We start from the raw sequence: 23,044 nt of genomic DNA, 5'->3' as shown, positions 1-23,044 counted from the left end.
TCAAGGAAGTAGCCTAGCCTTTCATGGGTCAGTATCTCTGAACAGAATGTAGTAATACATTCTCTAAAACTGTGGTGTTGTATTAAATGAGGTGCTTTTAAAGTATGTGTCAGCCAGATTATGCCTGGTACAAGAGCTCTACAGTGCGATTCCTTTTACTTGAGAGAGGCTTGTACAGTGTCAGCATGCCTGGACCTTTGTGCTGTTAGTGAAGCTCTAATCTAGGAGACTTGAACCTTAAGTTCGTCATGTCTGTAAGCACCAATTTCTCCACGATGTCAAGATAGGAAGAGGGTTTTGTGGTCTTGTTGGGAAAGGAAGAAGCACCAAATAGTTAACTGTCTGGTTGTAAAGATATTGAGACTACCAGGGGGTCTGAGATGAGGAAAGTCACGGTGAGTTACAGGACTTCCACACTTTCGTGTTGTGGCTGCAGACTGGACACTCAGGGTCTGAGATGAGGACAGTCACGGTGAGTTACAGGACTTCCACACCTTTGTGTTGTGGCTGCAGACTGGACACTCAGGGTCTGAGATGAGGACAGTCACGGTGAGTTACAGGACTTCCACACCTCGTGTTGTGGCTGCAGACTGGACACTCAGGGTCTGAGATGAGGACAGTCACGGTGAGTTACAGGACTTCCATACCTTCATGTTGTGGCTGCAGACTGGACACTCAAGGCAGAGAAAGAAAGGAGAGCAGAGTATGAAAATTACCAGAAGCAAATGTCTAGAATTTTCCTGGGAAAAAACATCTTTCTGTGTTCTATAATTTGCTTTAATTGCAGATACATAGACTAGAAAATGTCAGTGCACAGCAAAGCTAATTGTGTTGATCAAGAAAACGCTGGAGGAAAGCACTCAGTATACCCTTTGCTCTTTTCCAGGTTTGTGAGTAGATGTTTATTCACTATGCTTAGGACTCTTAGAATTACCCAGAAAGACTTGCTCCTTATTATAGGAGCTAGATAAGAAATGCTTCTAGTTTTCTGAAGTTTCTGTCTTTGAGTAAATAAAAAATGTTTAAGACTTACTTGCTGATCCTTTAAATCGTCTTACAACCTGACTTAAGTTTCTTACTACTTGCTGTCTGTTCCTCTGTAGAATATTCTGGCTGTCCTGGCTTCTTTCCATCCCAGGAGTAACATACCAGACATGTGACTACCTTCCAGCCTTTGTGTACTTGGCCCTTCTTTCTGCGTCTGACCTTCAAATTTCAGATATTCCCATGGCGCGGTCCTCAGGTGTCTATTGAAATGCAGGCTGAGGGTGGCATCCTCCGGTTATCTTACATAGAACAGCTTCTTCCCACCTCAGTCAAGATGCTGCTTCCATCCCCAGTACTTAGACCTACCTGGCTCGAATGTGGTTTTAGCATTTACTTGTTCGTTGTCTCTTAGAATCTGTAGAACCGAAGCCCACAAGGGCAGTGCGCTCCACTGTCAACTTGACACAAGCCTAGACGTACCTGGGAAGAGGGAATCTCAATGAAGGGATTGCCTCTATCGGATTGTCCTGTGGGCACGGCTGTGGGCTCAGCTTCTTGCCTGCCCCCTGGAGCGGTGCCATCCTCGGGTAGGTGGGCCTGGGCTGTGTATAAGAAAGGTAGCTTGAGGAAGCCAGGAAGCAGCGTTCCTTCCTTCATGATCCCGGCTTCCTAAAGGATGGACTGTGACCTGTAAGCCAGATAAACCTCCCGTTCGGGTTGCTTTAGTCTGTTTTCTCACAGCTACAGAGATTAAACTAGGACACATATATTGATTTATTCAGTGCTCATGTTTACATTGTCTAGCATGTAATATTCAAAGCACTTAGTAACCCACGTGGAGTCCTTTTGAAAGGTCATTAGCTTATTTGGTTAAGAATAGTACATACTCTGAAGTATACCAGCTCATAGATGTGGTTATAATTTATTCTGGTTAGGAATTAAGAGTCGCTGATTATGCATAACGTCCACAGATAACTGGTAAAGGAATTCTTTATTAAGGAATTATTGAGGAGAACAGCTCACTAACCCAGGAGAAGGCAGATCCGTCGCAGCATGCTGGGAGGCTGAGAGCTGCTCCTGCTCTGCTTCCCACTGCCTGAGTCAGTCTCCACTGTCCAAGAATGTGAGCGAGCGAGCGAGCGAAGGGGCCCCACGTACTGCTCTTCAGGATTTAAGCTAGCCAAGAGGCCACGCCCTAGGGGCTGGCTCCCCAAGGTCATAGGTGGAACAAATGCCCACTACAGGCTGATAAATGTTCAGCCTAAAAACTGGAAAAAGTTTACATTTAATGAAAGGTTTGACAAAACAGTGTTTTTGAAATGGTAACAGAAATTTGGAGAAGGGAAATAAAAACATGTCTTGTTAAATTTATAAGCTGAAATTTAGTTCTTTGTGGCAAAATGTGATGGGAAAGTATTGGAAGATTTTGAGGATCAAAATTAAACATATTAGGAAATTGATTTGTAGTCATGAGTTCAGTTTAAAGGAAAGATAAGTCATTTAAGGATAGGTACAAGAAGAGTTTGGTGTATCTGAAGTTTGAAATAACCTGAACCAGGAAGTAGAGAGGAAATGGCCAAACCAGGAGAATTTGAGAAAAAGCAGTGATGTGAAACTGTTGGGAGGCATAGAGTTGAAGGCAGGAAGTTTGGAGAGGGCTTCATGGCTGGCTGTGCCCTTGGGATGGCAGTGTGACTCTGGGGTACACATGGCTGGCTGTGCCCTAGGGATGGCAGTGTGACCGTGCTTGGCACGGTCACTGCTCTGGGGTACAACTGCGAACTGTAATTCATCCCGTTCTCCTAGAGAAGAGGAGGCCAGCTAGTCCAGTGATAGAGTTCTGCTGTCAGATACTCTTGAAATAGGGTCTTGTTTACAGTTAAATAGGTCACTATTGATAAGAAGGTTTGTGGGGTTTTAAACATGGTAATTCTTTTTCTCCTGAAAGACCTGACAGTTCCAATGAGGTGTATTGGTGTTTTAAAAATACTAAAATGGTTTGAGGGGAGAAAGATGTGTGAACATACCTCTTTCATGAGCTTGAGGACTTAACTTATTGTTAGTAATTGCTGTGCTTGGATAGAGTTTCCTTTTCAAACTTAACCACAAGGCTATATTTTACTCTACTCTTAATTCAATTTAGCATGTGTCAATTGTTGGCATAAAAACATTGATCTAAGGGCAGAAAGAGGCCCCCTGGCTTTCAGATGTGTTAGTTCTCAGTGTTGGCCTTGCTGCGCAAATCTAGGCTGTAAAAGGCAGCAGTAGTTTTCAACAGCCTGTTATCTGTTACCCCACCCTCCTGCCTTCCCAGTCCTCCTGATCCCCTCCTCCCGCTTCCCTGTAATTTAACACTAGACTCTGACAGCGCGGGGTAGCGTGTACCGGAGTAGCGTGTGTACCCTGTGGATGTAGTGTGGTGGGTTTAGCTTAGCCAGCAGGAAGCCTTTCCGAGCACTCACTGCTTGGCTCCATTCATACAAATGGGACAAACACCTGGTTTCAGTTGAGAGGCTCCTAGAAGAGCAGCAGTCTGGTGACGTACCACTCCTGATTTACATACAGTTCTGCTGTCACACACACACACACACACACACACACACACACACACACACACACACACACACATACACATACACACACTTGAGCTGGTTTCCCATTGGATGGTGACAAAGAGCACTTTCATAACAAGTAAGTGGGAAAGTGCTATAGCAGGGCTTTCTTCAAAGACTTTAGAACTTGTATTTTCAGGGCTGCATTTTTTTATGTTTTAAAACTTGTTTTTTTAGTATTACTTGACCAACTTATTTTAAGATTGATAAAACATTTTTGGTAGTGTATTAAGCTTTATTTCAAAGTGTTCAGATGTAACATTAAAATTTAATGCTACTTAAAAGTAGTTTTGCAACCCATGTGTTTCGATTTTTTAATTTAATATTTAAGATGTTACTTCTTTTTCCTTCTCCTGTTTTGAGAACTTCTGGTTTTCTATCTTTCAAGAATACTTCTTTCCCACTGTCGACACCTTTTTTGTTGTATGGAGACAGACCATTTGGAAAATCTGGTCACAGCATGTACTCCCCCCCCCCCCATTGCTTTTTAATTACACCTTGTCAAAATGGTCTTGAACATGAACTTTCTTAGAATCAGGCAGTTCCTGGTTCCTATGGAACTTCCTGTTTTCTTGAATAAAAATAGAAAAGCATCTCAGAAAGGAAATCTGGTCAGTGTGAACGACTTTATGAGATCAGCTGGACTATGTAAGCTGAATAAAATGTGTAGAAGTCTTCAAGTGTCTGTGAACTTTGAATATTTTTGTATAGAATAAAATAGGTGATATGGGAAGAAGTTCTGAGTAACTGTGAGAGATGGTATATATTTAGCATTGTAATCTGGCATTGTATTTTGGGGAGATTTTAGGTAGAGAAAAATAATATGCATGGAATTCCTATAAATTCCCTATATAATACTTGATTGTCAGATGCTGACATCGAATTGTCATCTGCTTTGATCTGTCTGTGTTCTCCTTGCATTTTTCTAGAGGTTAGCGAAGAGTCAGGTTTGTTTGTTTTCTTTTTTGGTAGATATTAGAAGTTCGAATCCCAGTAGAATTACTTCGTGTTGAAGTACCAAGTGAAGTTAGAAACATGATATAGTTAGTAATGATAAATGGGTAGTAAATATTGAGCCCCTAGTGGGTGATAGCTACGACTTTGACAGGCATTTTACGGGGATTATTACCTGGTTTCATCCTTGCAGCAGCTGTGTAAGGTGTGGGCCATTGTTCCCTCCCCTTCATAGGAAGATTATAGAGTGACCAGGTCATGAAGTTGAGGAGGTATTGCTAAATACTGTATGGAGATTTGAGTCACTGATTCATCGTTGCACCAGAACTCTGGCTTTCAGTCGTGATGGAGAAAGACGATGAACTTCAAGTGAGGATGACTAGCATAGTCAGTCATTCCTTTCCAGCTGTCTCCGTCGGTTTGTTTACATTTGTTTGCGTATGTGTTTTAGTTTAACTGCAGTGTATGCAGTGTATGCTGGCTTCTCAGGGTACGTGTGAGGAGGATTTAAATTCTTGAGTGATGCTAATAGTTCTCTTTTTTCTTTCTTTTCCTTGATAGTAAAAAACCCCTTTGATGAAACATTTGGAAAAATACAAGTAAGTAAAAAATCATAATGCTTATAATTTATGTCATGCTTTAAGTGATGAAAAGATTAAAGTGACTGTAAACTAAGAAAGTAGCTTTCTAAGGCCCTTTAGTTAGAAGCATTATGTTTTCTCATTCTGGGTATTCCTACCTAAAGTATAACGAAGTCTGACCTAGAGCTCCTCCTAAAACTGAAGTGTTTATTGCTTTAAAAGACAATGGCCCCATCCAGTGGGCATGGCATGCCATCCCTGACCTGGTTCTTATACTTAAGTAAGCATGCCTTGTTCCAGGTTGTCTGACGCCTTAGCAGGTGTTTCTGCTGTCCTTCCTTTGCCTCTTTGGATCTTTGTTCTGTTGGCGTGTTGACCCATCAGGAAAGCAAGGGTTTAAAAGGAAGCAGCAAGGCTTTTGAAAGATTCTTCCTCAAAGGGGGATGTAATAACTTAACCAAAATTTATTTACGTCAAAGTATTTTTGCTTGCCATATTATAGACACTTTGGATAGTTAGATGTTTAAAGCTGATGTGTATGTTATAGTACATAATTCTCTGCTAATTTTTTGTTATAGGAACTGACCATTACATAGATCTGTATCAAAAGCTAATTGTTTTATTCAAGGTCATGTAATAAAGCACAGTCAGACCTGTAGAATATTATTTCAGACTGTTAGGAGTGGAGCTTTGGAATAATTCTGTTCAGTATATTCTGTAGTGAAGACATTTGTTTGCAATGCATTTGACAACTGAGTCTTAAAAATGTGATAGTGTCATAATCGAGGCTTGGTACAATGGAGTCATGGAACCTTGGAAATACAAAACTATTTGCTTTAGTCATTTGTAATATCACAGAGTCGGTTTAAGAATCTTGGGTTTCAGCCCCAGCTTTTACTTTTTGGTGTTTGAATTATTGTATGTTTCTTTTTTTTTTTCTTTTCTTTTATCTCTTTTTGTGAGAGAGTCTTGTTATATAGCCCAACCTGGTCTTAGATTTGCTATTCTCCTGTCTTGGTCTCCTTGTCCTGGGATTACAGGTATAAACCACTATGCTCTGCACTTCGAACTTTGGGTTTTTAATTTTGTGTGAAGATAGGAATTGCCTTGATTCATAATGACATACAGATGAAGTCGGCAGAGGGTGATGTGGCAAAAAGCTTAGAAGCAAGCTGTCACCTGGAGGGATGACTCCTTTGTCATCATGAGACATCATCATCATGAGACATGGGGTGGGAATGTGGAGCCTTTTGTGAATTTGCTTCTTCCTGCCGTCACTGATCAAACTTGTTTTCTTTGTTTCCTGGACATGGATGTGGGGACAGAAGGAGAGATGGGTTTTGTGTCTCTAGACATGTGCATGTCACATTCTACACCTTCTCTGTGGGCATATTCATCCAGAAATCCTGTTCTCTCGGGCTCTTCAGACAAAAGGAAGTCGTGAAGACAGCCCCTGATACTCTTCTCGGGGTTAGAGTCTCTCACCTCCCTCATCACTTACTCTGCTTATCTTAGTTGCAGTTGTTCTTAAATTTGGATATCACTGGGTAGACTGCTCGATAGATTACATAGACCATGCCATGTTTACTCCAGATCATTTCTACCTTCTGGTCAGTAGTACTCCAGTCATACACGAGTCTGTCGACTTTTCTCCTGAATTTTCAGAATAAAGGCAAACTCTTTCTTCCTATCTAGGGTTCTATGGCAGTTGATTCCGAGCTGCTTCTCCTTCCCTTTGCTTCTGTTTATGGAAGAACTGTAGCCCGTGCTTCCGTGCTTCTTCTCTGCCTCTGCTTGTGCTGTGCCCTCTACCTGGAGTGATGTTCCAGTCCTCTCTTCCTGTCCACCCAGTGCTAATGCTCTGTTCCACAGATGGGCTTTCGCCTACCCCCCTGTTAGCACTGCCCTTGGCAGCTCTAATGGGATACCCGCATGGTGGCGGTCATGATCTTGGGACTAGGAGTACCTTGTTCATTGTGTCTCACTTAGCTCTGAGAAAACAGGTCTTTACTCCTTCATTGACTGCTTCACATTAATGGTTGGTAACTATATACAGGGTCATCTTGAAAGAAAGTCTAGGACAGGGTTATATCAGAGTCTTACTGTGATTGAGTCAGATTAAAACAAACCATGGAGAGTGGCTCAGCAGCTAAAAGCCCTTGACAGCAAGCATGACAGCCTGAGTTTGAACATACATGGTGGAAGGAGAGAAGTAGTTCCTGTTACTTGTTCTCTGATGTACATGGGGTGTGCCCATGTGTGTGCAACCCATATGTGTGTACACAATATGTGTGTACACAAATGAAACCAATCACTCCAACACAGAAGTAGATATATGTGTGTGTGTATGTATGTATGTATGTATGTATGTATGTATATATGTATGTATATATATATGTATAGGAACACACATTATATGCAATGTAGAATTGGAAGGATTGCTGTGATGACTGGGGGGGGCGTTATGTGTGAGATCCTTCTTTGTAATTTCTTTTTACTAAGATGTTCTATTTTTAATTTGTGTCTCTGTGTGTGTCTGTATGTGCACATAAGTACTGGTGCCTGCTGAGGCCAGAGACAGCAATTCCTCTGGAACTGGAGTTACAAAAGGCTGTAAGCTGCCTGATGTGGGTGCAGGGATTGAACTCTGGCCCCCGGAAGAAAAACTCTTAAATCACTGAGCCACCTCTCCAGCCCCCTGGGTCAACTTAATAGTCCTCAAGAAAGTAAAATACTTAATAGTGATAATTTGTGATAAGATTCCTTAAAATATAGTAGCTATTGTTTCCATATGGATTTGTCTCTCAGATTATGTAGCTTTAGCCATTTTAGCTTGATTTCCTCTTTTAAATAATTATAGACATTTTTTCTTGGAATTGGTATTTTATAATAACTCTTTTTAATTTTAGGAAAGTGAAAAAAATCTTCTGATGAGCACATTATACAAACTTCATGATCGATTGGCCCAGCTTGCAGGTATTATTTTGGCCTTCATTGTCTCCCAAACCATTTCTAGAGTTATCTGTGTGCGTGTGCATGCTCTGTGAGTAGAAGTAGTCCTGCCTTAGTGCAGACTTGTATTTATCCAGTAGTCTTCTTTGGAGATTTTTACAAGAAATTCATACAGATGTAATTGAGGCTGTTTTTCTGCTTGCCATATATCTTAGATATAATTTTGTATATTGTGTAAATAGTGACAAATTCTGAAGGCTTAAGTAGTTGCATTGGATAAGCAGTGGTTAATTAAAATCTTGGGTAGATACAGAGGTATAGATTTTCTTTTGGTAATTATGCAGTTGTTTTTCTGTAGTTACAGTAAATGCAGTATTCTGTCTTTAGTTGACTCTTCTCGTACTGCTCTTGTTAGGTCTGTTAGAGTGCTCAGGTATCAACACACCCGCAGTCTGAATAATTTAATGAAAATAATTAAATGAGTCCTTACTAAGTTTGATATTTGCAAGCAGTATCTGCAAAACTACTGTAGCATATCTGCTTATCCAATTCAGTATATAAATTTTTAACATTTTATGTATAATCTGAAAGAAGTGGCTTTGGATTCCTTCTTATAAGCAGTACAGGAAACATAAAAGCAGAGCCTTCCAGCCTCTGCAGGAGCAGACTGCTGTGTGCAAGTGAGGTCTTTGGCAGAAGTCTAGGGACAGGTGTGGTGACTCCTCTCGTTAAATGGAAGTACTTAAGATCCTGAGGTTTGTTTCCTGTGTCTTACCTATCTTGCTCTTTGAATCCAAACTTTTGCTTGGTTTTTTAGGTTTGTAATTCTGTGTACATCATTAAATGCTTTCTTTGTCCTGATTGATCTGCCTTTGCTAGTGACATTTATTTGGTATGGTTTAGCACTTGGGAGTAGGTTGACTATATTCCATAGCTAAGAAATCTTAATGTTGCTGACTTAAGCCTGGATGGCTCTCGGTAGCAATTTTATAAAGTATGGTCTGTGGTTTACTAAATCAGCACACAAGGGCTGCTTTTGAAGATGTAGATTTCCTCCCCCAGAGTGGCGGTTGGCAAGTTTTTTCCCATAAAGTGCCCATAGTAAATATTTTAGGCCGGCTTTGTGGACTAGACGGCCTCTGTTACTCCTGCTTTATTTTGCTGCTATAGCATGCAAGTAACCGTAAATAGTGTATTAATCAATTAGCTTGACTATATATATTTATATATATATATATTTATATATATATATTTATATATATATATATATATAGATCCATCCCAGGGAAACTTCATTTATAAATAGCAGCAGCAGGCCACATTTGGCCCTGGGCTGTCTTCTTATGACTTGTGTTCTGGCTCTGTAGAATCTGAGTCTCTGAGAAAGCATTGTAAAGTTTAAAGATGTGTTTATCCAGCAGGTATCTCTCCTCTTATCTAACTACCACCAGTACAGCCTGGCTCCTTGAGCAGACTCCTACGTGAGAACATTCTTTCCCTATGGAAAGATTGGGCAGGATTGCACGTTAGTTATTAGAACTTGATGTTGTTGGTTTGTTTTTTCTTTTTTTTGAGATAGGGTTTCTCTGCACAGCCCTGGCTGTCCTGGAATTCACTCTGTAGACCAGACTGGCCTCCAACTCAGAGATCTGTGTGCCGCTGCCTCCCGAGTGCTGGGATTAAGGGCGTGTGCCACCACATCCAGCTTATATTTTTTTGGCTGAAGAAGGTATTTTTAAACTACTTGAAAATAATAGGGCAGCAAAAAACGTAAAACTGAATTTTAGTATGAAGAAAAATATCTCTAATAACCACATGTAGTCTGGAAAAAATGCTTTGAATTCTGTTCAGTTATATTAAAGAAGAAAGTGATTTTCTCTAACTTTTATAACACACCCCTTTATAAAAACCAAGGCATAGGTTCCTAGGTAGAAATGTCGGCCTGGTTTCACTGTTGATCTGTGCTAAGTGATTTTCAGGGTGTCGCTCCTGCCAGCGATGAGCTTGGCTGTCCTCTGAAAGCAGATGTGTCTTAGTGCAGTTCTAAGTTCAGACTCACTGACTCTGGGGGTTATTAGCTTTACGAAGTGGTGTATAAGTTAGCAAAGAGAATTTTCTGAATGTTCTGAATGACAGCCTTCAGAGTGACACTGTGCCTGTGTTGCCTACAGTTCAAAACAGAGAGGAAGGTGTTCTTAAGTAGACCAAAGTTCATTTAAAAGTAGTGCTTCACTTGAAGGCAGTTGTTTGCATTAGATACTGGATTGTTCTAGAAAACATAAGTAACGTTCATCAGTCTTCACTGATTATATACATACATATATATGATTTTCTATGTAAAATGGTGTCATTTGTAAAATATTTTAAATTCTGTTTCTTTCTTTTTCTCTTTTTTTGATATTGTACTTACTCCACATCAACATGCCCATCTTTTCAGGAGATCATGAATGCGGCAGTTCCAGTCAAAGAATGCTTTCCGTCCAGGAGGCAGCTGCGTATTTAAAAGTAAGCAGTGAATCAGAACTGTAGCCGGATCCTTCAGGTTTCTAGATCTGTACCACTGCCAGAAGTATTGAGCATTTGACTACTTTAATTGTGCTGCTTAAGGCGCGGTTGTTATATCTTTCTATAACGCGTTTCCGTATCTGCATTCAGTCCTGTGTCACCCCTACCTTCAGGTTTGTCTCTTCTTCCTGTTACTCTACCTGAGTGCTTCTCACCCTTCCCAATGCTGCGACCCTTTATTACAGTGCCTCATGGTGTGGGGACCCCAGCCAGAACATGATTGTCGTTGCTACTTCATCACTGAAATTTTGTTACTGTTATGAATTATGATGTAAATGTCTGTGTTTTCTGATGGTTTGGGGGAGTTGTGACTCACAAGTTGAGAACCACTGATCTATTCACTTGTCCATTTGTTTACATATATACATGTATTGTTGGCTAGGTTCCTGGTAAGAGAGAGAACGTGTGGGGTTTTTATTTCTGTTATTGTGGCTATAAAGCTGATTGAAGTGTATTTATGTCTAAGGATATAAAGCTAATTGTTTCTCTAGTTCTACATCTGCCATGGATTTGACAAAACAATGTCATGATTGCTTTTGGTGAATAAGTGCATAAAATGGATTTGATACTGTGAGTGTAATTGATGTAAAGCTCTGAAGCCTCCATTCTGAATACCTATTCTAACTGTAGAAGTTCATTGAGTTGTAAAGACTTTGTGTATGGTTAATTTTGGCGTGATGTTTTTATTATTTGCAGCGGGTTTTTTTTTTTTTTTTTGCTATTGTAATAATAAAGTTTATAAAATTACAAAAAGCAGTCTTACCGTTTAGTATCGTGTAAGCAGATATAATAAAAGAAAGTTGGAAGTTTTTAGTGTTTTAGAAACTGTGTATAAGGAAATGCACATAAATGTGTAAAGAGCATGGATACTAACTAGGCACTGTGATGCACACCGGTGCTCAGAGCTGCCTGGTAGGCTGGAGCAGGGGAATTGCTTGGATCCCAGGTGTTGAGGAAAGCCTGGGCAGCTTAGTGAGACCCTGTCTTAAGAGAACAGAAAGGGAGAGGGACATTTAGACAGAATTAAGACAGGTGGGGAGCAGGCAAGAAAGCAAGTGAGCAGCTAGTCATTTGTTCCTGGTCTGCCTAGATCAGCTTAATCTCAGGACTAGGAAGACGTGTAGGTGAATTTTCTGAGCTGTTACAAGTCATCCCTGGAACTAGTTGAAAAATACTAGAAGGTTATAGATGGAAAATGCCATTCTGATTTGTGAGAGGGAAAAATGGAATTTAAAAATCATACTGGAAAGTTTTCTGACGGTCCAGTTCCATGCAGATAACCCCATAAAGATGTGAATGCTTGCAAACTGAAATGTGATCTAGCTTGCAGGTGGCTGTGTGGGTTCAGTGTGAACAAGCGTCCTTTCTCCTGCAACACACTCCCCCCCCCCCCCCGTCAAATATCATGGTTTTCAAAAGTAACACGAATTCTTTCCTAGTACTATTTTACGTGTATGTACAGTACAGTGTGGTAGCTGTATCCACGTTGTTACGTATCCAGTCTCTAGTAGGACATTTCATTTCATGTGACCGAAACCCTGTGCTCACTGCACAAGAGTCACCTACTGTCCTCCTTTAGATTGTGACAGCCACTGTTCGGTTTTCTGAATTGCCTTTGCCGTATTAGCTAGCTTATATAAGTAGGCTCATTGATCTTTCTCTCTGTCTGACTTACTTCATTGAACATAATGTCTTCTAAGGCCTGTCCCTGTTATAGCATGTGATAGTAGTTTTCTTTTTATTATACCTTTGTCATACGTTTTGAAGTCAAAAAGTTTATAGGAAGTACTTTACCCACCAGGCTATCTCTCCTAACACTCAGTATCTGCCATGTGTGCATATAGGTGCTTCAGGAGGCCAGAAGAGGGGGTGTTATGTCCCTGGGAGCAGGAGTTACAGGTGTTAGGAACCACCTGGTGTAGGTGCTGGGAACTGGGCTTGGGTCCTTTGGAAGAGTATCAAATGCTCTTACCCGCTGAGCCATCTCTCCAGTCCCTTAAGATTGTTTTTATTTCTATGTTTGCAATAAGTGACATTGGCATTACGGTAGGATTGATTGAAGCTGCGTTGCCTCGGGAAATAGAGACATTTTGTCACAAGCCCTCCAGTCCATGAACATTCGATGGCTTTTTATTTGTCTTCCTTTCTTTCAGCACCGTTTTGTGGGTTTGGTATATGTATTTTTTCACCACCTCTAAGTTTTTTCTTAGGTATTTCATTCTTTATGAGGCTATTGTAAGCAAAATTGTTTTCTTCATTTCCTGTTGAGATTGTTTGCTGTTAGTTGATTTTTGTACCCTGCAAGTTTGAATTCATTTACTCTAAGATGACTTTGATATAGAATCTTTAGAGGTTTTTATGTAGATGATTATACCATTCGTGAAAAAAGATACATTTCGGATTTTAAAATTTCTTGCAAAATTACTCGACTAGAGTTTCTAGTGCTGTGTTGAATAGCAGTGGTGAGAGTGATTCCTGCCTCCTTTCTGATCTTAGAGAACACAGTTCTTCACTATTGAGTATGACTGTTATGTGGCCTTTTTGTAGACCTCCGTCACATTGACATTTTCCCTTTTACTCCTGCTCTGTTTTGACTCATTCTTGAAGGCATGTTGAGTTTTCTCGTGCCTTTTCTGCATCTGCTGAAATACTCATGTGGTGTAAACATGTTTATTTATTTTTTATTGAGACTTCAATATGAGTATGGTATAACAACACATGAATACTAATTGTAATTAACAAGGTAATATAAGACCCAGATAATAATGTGGTTTTTTAATTTTTTGATCTGTTGAAGGGTGATCTCATTGATATTTTCTGTGTTGAGATGTCTTTGTATCATAGAATCCTCATTTTCTGATATTTTGTTGAGGATATTTGTGTCTTTATTCATCAATATTATTCTGAATTTTCATATCCTGTCTGTCTACTTTGATAATAAAAATCAGTTTGGAGGCTTGGGAGATGATTCAGTGGATAAAGGCACTTGCCACCGAGCCTGATGACCTGAGTTCAGTCCCTGGGACTCACGAGGTGGACGGAGAGTCCTCTACTGCCACATGTGAGCCATTGAATGTCCATGTCCGTGCATACGTGTGTACACACAATAAATAAATATATAAATAAATGTGAGCATTTTTTAATTAACTAAGGTTGGAAATGTTCCTTCCTCGTCATTTTTTGAAGAATTTGAGGTTAGTATTAATTTTCTCTGATGAAGTAAGTAATAAAACTAGAAATAGAGTCTCCTTTCATACTTGCCCAGGACCACGTGAGTCAGTGCCCTAGCACGAATGGAGACGCGCACACGAAGCCTCACCCCTATTTGAATAGTTATAGGCAGTTAACTGACTCTCCTTCCCTCAGCCGTTTCCTTCAGGTACAAGCTCCCTGATAGGTTCTCCATGACCAAGCGGTTAGCTCTGAACCCAAGTACACATGGGCAATGTTAATAAATTACACTACAATGTTCAATAAATTACACTCAAAATTTTTAGAGGGGGATGAGTTTGAGAGGGGGATTTGTAGAGGGACAGGGGAAGAGTTAGAGAGGGGAGGGAGAGGTAGGATGATGAAAACATACTGTACTCATGTATGAAATTCTCAAAAGAGGAAAAACATGGATCGTGTTCTCTGGGTGAACTGGTTGTGTCTGTTAGTGATGTAGCATTTAAGCCGTCGTCTTCCTTGATGACCCTTGTCTGGGTGTTGGGTCCATCTGTGAAAGTTGGGTCTAGTTGCTGTCTCCTGTCAACTAGTAGGTTGCTGTTTCTCCCTTCGGTTCTGCCATTGACTCCTTCATAGATGTGAGTCCTCCAGTGTCCATATGTCAGTCTAACCGCTGTGTTGTCTAAGTGGATTGAGCTGCTTATCAGGGTAGGACGTTCTGCCTTGTCTCAGATTTGTTAAAGCAGTCACCCGTGTTCCTTAGTTACCCATTTGCATGGAGTCTCTCTCTCTCTTTTCTCCTTCTCAGCCTGTGTGTATGCCCTTAGATCTAAAGTGGGGTTCTTGTACTGAGTTGTTGGTGGTCGGATGCTCTTCATTCATTTAGTCTCCAGTGTGTCTGAGGTTGCTTCCGTTTTCACCTGATGTCCATTACTAATGGAGACACTGGACTTTGGCTGTTGTTTCTGGTCACTGGAAAGTGTGGAAACTCTGTCTGGAAAACTTGTTGCCCTCTTCTGCATTCTCTTGTATAAGATTTTTGTAGTGAAATGCTTTCATTGCTTCTGCAGTGATTGTCCTTTATCTTTTATGTTATCAGTGCCGTGGAGTGTGTCCTTTAGAATGTATGTCCCTTAATAGTTATAGCTCTTCAACATTCTTACAGCTTTGAAGACATGGTTTTGTTTTTTTAAATTTGTTTGCTGGAGTTTGAAGTGATTCATGCATAGCTCACCATCACAGTGCTCTGTATTTGTTTTATGTGTACCTTTATAAGTGAGCTTTATACTTATATGCTTTTATATTGCTACTTGCATCTTTCTTTTAATATTAGATGCTTTTTGGCTTTTCTTGTAAGGCAATTTTAATAGTATTGAACTTTGCAAACCTTTTATGGGAAATATGGTTTTTGAAGGTTAGTTTTCTGGATATGGTATTCCCAGTTGACAGGGAATTTTTTCTTCCTCTTTCCGCACTTTGTATACTTCATCTTACTTTCTTCTTTGAAGATTTCTGCCCCCCCCCCCCCAGTCTGTCGATTGCATAGGTAGGTTCCCTATGCAATGAGTAGCTTTTATCTTTTTCAATTTTTCTTTGCCTTTTCATATTTGATGATAATGGTTTGTGTGTGTGGGGGGGGTTAATGTGCATGAGGGAGGAGAGAGGTCAACATTATCTTCCTTGGTAGCCCCCTGCTTTCTGTGAAAGCTCCCTTCTCTCACTGACCCTTAAGCGCCAAGGATCCACTGCCCGTGCCTCCACAGGTCTGGGATTGCAGGTGCATGCTGCCATGCCAGGCTTTTTCCATGGATTCTGGGGATCCGAACTCAGGTCCCCCTGCTTGTACAAGCAGGCACTTGGCCAACTGAGCCGTCGCCCCAGCCTCTGATGATGAGGTCTCTTGATGTGCTCTTATTCAGGTTATTCAGATCTGTCTGTCTTCTGACTTGTTGGGTTTCTTCACTCTGAATGCCTAGTTCCTTACCCACATTTGGGGAATTTTTTAATGTACCTCTAACTGAATAATATCAAAGGAAGGAGTTTGCTGATTGTTTTGTATGCTCTTGAACACTTATAATTAATTTTCAATTAACTTTATTTGTTCTGTTACACATGCTTGTCATCAGAAGTGGACTGTTCTTAATAATTTTTGCATAATTTATGTGTGCATTACAGAAAGATGCAGTAACAATGTGGTGATGAAGATCAGACTAACCCTGTGTATTTGAACGTCTGTTAACTTTTCTGAATATGTTCTGTTGAAAGTGGAAATTTTAAAAATCATTTATGTATTTGTACGTGTAAGGAGTATTTTGCTTGCATTTATGTATGTGCACCATTGGTGTGCTTTGTGCCCTTTGAGGTCAGAAGAGGGTGTTAAATCCTCTGGAATTGCAGTTATTGAAGGTTGTGAGCTGCCATGTGCATGCTGTGAATCGAACCTGAGTCCTGGTGTTAAATCCTCTGGAATTGCAGTTATTGAAGGTTGTGAGCTGCCATGTGCATGCTGTGAATCGAACCTGAGTCCTGGAAAAGCAACCAGCGCTCTTAACCACTGGGCCCTTGCCCCAGACTGGAGAGGGACTTGTTAATGTCTCAGGAAATTGTTGGGACGTTTGAGTGAGTATATAAAGAACTTAGTGCCTGGCTCTTAGGGTGACTTCCTCCCAAATTTGACTTCTGTGTTTTGCTGAAGTAAATTAGTTCTGTTCTAGACAAAGGTCTTTAATAATAACAATGATGCTTCATTGTAGCTCAACCCTGGTTTGTTTGCTTTTATCTTGAACCAGGTGAGAATTTGCCAGTCACTTGTAGATCATGTAATGCTTAATAGATTGTTAATAGCAAAAGAATCCAAAAGCCAAAAGATTTTTGACTTAATATGGGTTATGATCATGCAGCTCAATGTTCAGGGGAGAAGAATTTGCCAGGAGGGGAGTAAAGAAGGAATTTGATTGAGGAGGCTTAAAGCGACACAGAATAAAATATTTCAGAGGAGGGGAAAATCTTATAGAATCCAGTGTAATCAAATGATTCCTTAATGAAAAAATTAAAGTGATTTTACTGCTGGCACTTGGAAACTGACTGGCTTCTTCCTTCTTGTTTTTTTTTTTTTTTTTTTTTTTTTTTTTTTTTTAATCTAGTTAAGTCTCTCACAGAGGTGATAGCACAGATGTATTTGATCATACATTCTGGAAAAAGCTGTATTTATATTTTGGAAGAATACCAAGACTTAAAATTAACTACTGTACTTGAAGGGTTGACTACTGTATTTGAAGGACTAAAGAACTGGGATAGTATCTGGAAGCAGAATTTGTCTTGGAGAGGCAGGGATTGGCATGCAAAGCCTTTTCAACCTTTCTCTTTCCCAGCCACTTGATTGTAGCTGAGCCTCAAGATTAATAGAGGCTCTAAGAAGTGGGAGAAGCCCAGAGTTAGACTTGGCACAGGTGGGTCTCAGGCAGGCAGCAGCAGGGTGGAAGGGTTTGGGTCCACTGACGTGTGTGTCAGAGTCCACTGGAGTCCTGAGCTCACTGTAAGCCAAGATGTTGATGATCTAGCGGTAGTTGTCATGTTTTTCCTGGAATTATTTCATACTTCCAAACAGGTGGATTTTGTAGCGGTAGGTTTGGTCTGGTTGTTGTTGTTATTTGCTTGGTTTTGTCTCTGCAGTGCTGGGTATTGAACCCAGTAGATGAGGCCCCAGGCTTGCAGATGCTGGGCAAGCGCTCTTCCTAAGCTGTACCCAGTTTTCAGTCCATGGTACAGACTGAGCATTGGGCTCCCTTTTTGTTTTTAACTCTAGACTTCACTGCGAATTATAAAAGAGTCTAGCTTCCATTTCCTTTTTTTCTTTTTTGGTTTTTCGAGACAAAGTTCTCTGTGCAGTTTTGGTGCCTGTCCTGGATCTCGCTCTGTAGACCAAGCTGGCCCCAAACTCACAGAGATCCGCCTGGCTCTCTTGTGCTGGGATTAAAGGCGTGCGCCACCACCGCCTGGCTCTCTTTAGTCTTTTAAAGTGTATCTTTAAAATTAGTACGACTGCAAATATCTCCTTTTATAAATATTCATATATTTACCCTTAGAATTTTGTACATTTGCCTCTGCCATTTAACAGCTTAATTTTTTAAATTGTTGGATAATGTTTTATTATGTAACTGTATTGCATTGGAATTTTTTTTCTAGTCATTTCCTTAGGAAATAATCCTAGAAAGGAAATTACTTTGTCAAAGAGCATTAGCTTTAGAAAGTGCTTTTGATAATGTTGAGATCCCTTCCGAATTTAGTGACAGTCTAGCCTAGCCTCCCTCAGTTGGCTTCTTTAATTTATCTCTGTAGCAGAGTAACAACTCCTCCCCCAAACATGCTATCAAACAATGACTATAAAGTATATCCAAGCTTTCTGTTTATGGAGAAGTCTTGTATTTATAGTTTGTATTTATATTATGATTTCATCTCCAAAACAGTTAACATTATTTGGCTGTAGGGGTAAATGAATCAATCACTTCTCAGCCTCTTGGCTCAGCTCAGGTGTAGGGAAAGGTAGAACTCCCACAAGTGCACACTAACTTTCCTGGGTTCTAGTGCATTTTCAGTAGTCATGATGAATACTTCTCGGTATAATGCTCTGTCTTGTTGAATTTGATTCTTTACATTTTATTATCATTTTCTTTATTCTGCTTTCTCCTTCAAAAGAAGTCTTAATGAACTTATTTATGTAAATGTATCTTTATCTTACCTACTGTTTTTATTGATCCTTTTTCATAATGTGGTAATGAACCCTGACTTACTTTTGTGGAAAGTTAAGAGGTCCCTCTGGTGGAAGACTTAGGAAACACATGCTTTCGGTTTCCATGACAGCACTTACTGGAGGAGCATTTCCTGATGATTTCCCTGTGGGGCGATGTGATGAGTGGTTGGTCAGTGTCTACGTTGACACAGTGAGCAATATTAAGATTTGTGAGGAATGGAATAGGGAAGTGGGTAGCTGCGGGCCAAGTTATGGCCAGATAGGACTTTTGTAGTTCATCTTGGTACAGAATCATTGCTGATTAAGTCCTATGTGAAAAATAAAGTATTCTCAAGAGGCAGTGATGGAGGTAGTACTTTCAGCAGAAAATTACTTCTTCTGGTCAGTAATACTTCTGAAAATAATAGGATAGTCTGGTTTTCTACATTTTTACACATTTAACCGATTCCATTGAAGTTTGGTTTTATTTGTATCTTGATGCTTTTTGTCTTTCTGTAGTTCTCGTTATGCAAAATTAAATCTTGTAATAGGCGTTTGGGGAAAGAAAAAAGTATTCTAAAAAGTGGGACTTTTCTAACTGGTGTTATGGAGTACTCAGTTTCTTTTGGTGCTCTGTGCTGCTCTCAGTGTCACAGTGATTAACAAGGCAGGTGACATGAATCCTACTTTATGAAAACAGCCGAGGCTCAGAGTTTGATAACTGGGTCACTTGACAAGAATCGGGTCAGACTGGGAGCAGGAGAGGGTCTGCCCTCCTTGGTGTGCTGGTCCATGGTGATGGCCAACTAAGTCCGGAACCCTGTACTTCTAACTGTGGATATGAGCACTCTAAAGGGGCAGTTAAAAGTGGTACATCTTGTAGGTAATATATATATATGTATATTCTCACTAAGGGTCTGAATATATAGTTTGTAATGAAACTAAGATCTAGTCCCAGACCTGCTTGATACGAAATCAACCCTGTCTTGGGAAAAAAAAAAAATCCCAGAAATCAACTTCCCATTGAATCATGATTAAATTCAATATTACTCCCTTTTCTGAGCCATAGTCTCATTGTGTAGCCCTGGCTGGCCAGGAACTCGCAGACCAGGCTGGTCTCCAGCTCAGAGGTCCACCTGCCCTCATCTTGTGAGTGCTGGGATTAAAGAGATACACCATCACGCCTGGCCCAGTCTCGTTTCTTGGTGTATAGTGTTTATCTATCTTAAAAGTGACCAGAGTACTCTCTAAATTAAAGACACATAGCTGTTTTTATCTTGGAACATCCTTTTATGAACTGTGCACATTAGGTTTCTAATTCTTGGTGGTATTACACTGTACTGTATGTATGTATGTGCACTTACACATGCTACCCTTCCAGATGTATTTGATTTTCAGAATAGCTGCTGGAAAGGTATGTTTTAAAACCATTGTCAGATGCATCAGATGTTAAGTTTCAAAGTCAAAAAGCAAGTCTAGTGTGGTGTGATGATGACCCCTATGATCCAGAGGTGGTACATACAGAGCCTCAGACTAGCCAGCCAGGGCTACATAGCTAGATCATCTCAAAATAGAACAAGTAATAGTGCTTCATGTAAAAGACTTGGCTTACTACAGAAAAAGAGAGACCGAAAGATACCTTTTCTATAAAGCAAATTCAAGTAGGTGGCCTGTACGCTACCTTTATTATCTTAAAAATCCTGTTTTGTGTTAGGTCATGATCTCTAGCAGAGTGAGCTGGGCTTTGTACACTCTGGTGTGTTTGCACACCGGATGTGCTAAAGCAAGTTCACCAGGGAATTGGAAATGGCAAGCATGAGCCAGTGAAAGCAGTTTCCAGGGTCTCTGAAGAAGAGAGAGACCTCTTCACCTTCAAAGGCAGCCTTGGCACTGCAGGAAGTGCGTGAAGTGACTTCTGTGAAGGCTCTGTTAGCATAGGAACCCTCGGCTGCTTGGTTAGTGCTGGGCTTGTGGGACCGAGCAGAGTAGCTGGTGTACTGTGGACCCTTGTTAAATACACGGAGCGTTCAGAAACAGATTAAAAGAGAAACTTACTATTTAGAATATGTTTAAGAAATTGGATAGGGCTTGGGTGCACCCACCTACCTCCTACACATACATGCACACACCCGCGCTAATAAGTACACAGCCTACACACCACCCACACAACACACACAATTAAAAACAAAGGTTCTATCTACACAGAACTACCAATTGTTACACCTTTGGATTTTCTATAATTATTTAGGACCTTAAATTGCTTTTATTTGTGGAAATGTGCATGTACATATGTTTATGTATGAATTTATATTCTTGGGATTTTTTGAGGCAATGTCTTATGTAGGTGTGGCTAGCTGATATGGTAAATATGTTAGTATATACTTAAATATTTTATCACATTAGTTAATAAAACTGAGAACACTTAAAATTATTCATTGGAATAATAATGAACTTAGTACATGGTAAAAATACTAAAATGTAGGGTGTGTGTGTGTGTGTGTGTGTGTGTGTGTGTGTGTGTGTGTGCGTGTGCGTGTGCGTGTGCGTGCGCGCGCGCGCGCGCGCGCGCTCAAGTGCCGTGCAGGCACACACGTGGAGGTGAGAGGATGGCTTGGGAGTGGGTTTCCCCATGTTGCTGCTGGCTGTCCGCATACTCGGGCTAGCTGGCCCACTTCTTTCCAGCGATCCTCCTGCCTCTGCCTCTCAGATTACAGCAGTGTTTCTATCATAGGTGTATACCACTGCATCCAGCTTTTTCCACGGCTTCCAGAGGTCAGCTCTGGTTGTCAGTTGCACAACTGAAGCTTATCCCGAGGAGACTAGATTCTTCTCTTTGTGTTCAGTGTATTATGGTAGTGTTATGGTTGAAGCATGGCTGGAAAGTACAGCTTTGCATGAATATAAAGTAAAGCAAGATACTTAAACAACTATGTTCAGGTAATTGCTGATACTCTTCTTTGATTCCACATCAAACCTCTAAGAAGTAGTAGTAGTTAGAGTGAGAGGAAGCGGAGGAGGAGGGGAGAGAAAGAGTGTGCATGTAGAGGCCAGAGGATGTTGAGTATCTTCCTTCCTCCCTTTCCACCTACTTGGAGACAGGGGCTCTCAGTGAACATGCAGTTTAATGTTCTGGCTAGACTAGCAGCCTGCATGCCCCTGCATGTGCTTCCAGTTCCCCACTCCTTCCCCACTCTGCTGGGTGACCTGTGTATGCCGTCATACCTGGCCTTCCATGGATGCTGGGTGTCTGAACTCTGCTCCTCCTGCCTGGTTTTCAGGCTCCCTGCCATCTGAGCCATCTCCCTAGCCCAAGTGGTAATTTCAAAACAAAACAGTAGTTCCTGTTGGCAGTGAAGAGTTTGTGTTCTGTCTTATAAAGTTCTTGGATCTATCTGGCTTGGACTTTGAGTAGGCCGTTCACCTGTGTGTGATTAACCTCTTCGGAAATTGGGTGGACAACCCTGGAGTGCTGAGTTACTAACATCTCTCCGTTACTGTTTGTTATGCTGTATCAAAGCCACATTTGTTAATGTCATATCAATTGAAAGTCTAAGTACTCTGAACTCATGGTGGCAGTGACAAGTGTGAGTTTTTCTAGTTTATTCTTTTTTACTTGAAAGTTTGGATTTATCGTTAGTTATAGTTGCGTTTTTTTGAGCTTCTGGGCTCAATGGATTAACTTGTTGAAAACTTAAAGCATCCAAGTCTCAGATTTGCCATTTGTTTATTTGAATATACTGTTCCATTTATAAAAAGTAAAATAATTTATTAACACAATGATATTTGAAAACAAACTGAACAAGTAACTGAAATCTATAATAGAACCAGAAATAAAGCAGAATATTAGTAGTGGTTATATGGAAATCATGAAAAGATGGTGACTTTTCGTTTTTTTTATTTTTTGATATTGAGTTATATGTTTTCATTATTTTGTTTATGTGGTTAAAATAAAAACAGCATGTTGTTTGTATGACCGTTTACATAGAACTATTGAGAATGGTTCTCTATTTTTCTTGTTAGGATTTAGACCCTGAGTATGAAGATGTATTTAATACTTCATTGCTGTGGATTTTAAAAAATGGGAAAGATGTTGGAATAAGGTACAGGATTTGATTTACACTTTGATGATTTTGTATTGTAAGAAGTGGCTTTTTAAATTTTAACCTCTACCTCAATCATTTTCATCTAGGTGTGTTGGTTACGGGCCTGATGAGGAGCTGAGCAACATAACTGATGTGCAGTTTTTGCAGTCCACCAGACCGCAGATGTCATTCTGGTGTCGCTTCCGACGCGCTTTCGTTACTGTCACCCATAGGTTGCTGCTGTTGTGCTTAGGTAAGTTGTCAGGCTTGGGAAGCTCTTACGCTGCTGTGTCTCTAAATGTCAGAGCCCAGAGCTTACCCTACTTCTGTAGACGCCATAGATCACACCAGAAGTTTGCTCTTGTGTGACTGGGACCAAATACCTGACGGAAACGACTTCCAGCAAGAAGGTTG

At 40.5% G+C, this 23,044-nt stretch overlaps 1 protein-coding gene across 1 annotated transcript in view; it reads left to right on the top strand.

The window, feature by feature from the left end:
* Positions 1-23,044, top strand: part of Lemd3 (LEM domain containing 3) — a 50,120-nt gene that overhangs the window by 20,389 nt on the left and 6,687 nt on the right. Inside the window, exons 2-6 of the mRNA XM_052753469.1 lie at positions 5,115-5,152; positions 8,044-8,110; positions 10,524-10,591; positions 22,569-22,648; positions 22,738-22,883. Of these exons, the coding sequence (XP_052609429.1) occupies positions 5,115-5,152; positions 8,044-8,110; positions 10,524-10,591; positions 22,569-22,648; positions 22,738-22,883 (399 nt within the window). The remainder of the gene's footprint in view (positions 1-5,114; positions 5,153-8,043; positions 8,111-10,523; positions 10,592-22,568; positions 22,649-22,737; positions 22,884-23,044) is intronic.

This window comes from Peromyscus californicus, unplaced genomic scaffold, assembly GCF_007827085.1.
Source record: "Peromyscus californicus insignis strain IS unplaced genomic scaffold, ASM782708v3 Scaffold_24__1_contigs__length_46423439, whole genome shotgun sequence".
NCBI lineage: Eukaryota > Metazoa > Chordata > Mammalia > Rodentia > Cricetidae > Peromyscus > Peromyscus californicus.
Note: the sequence above shows the minus strand (reverse complement) of the source record. Positions and strands in the feature narration are given on the sequence as shown.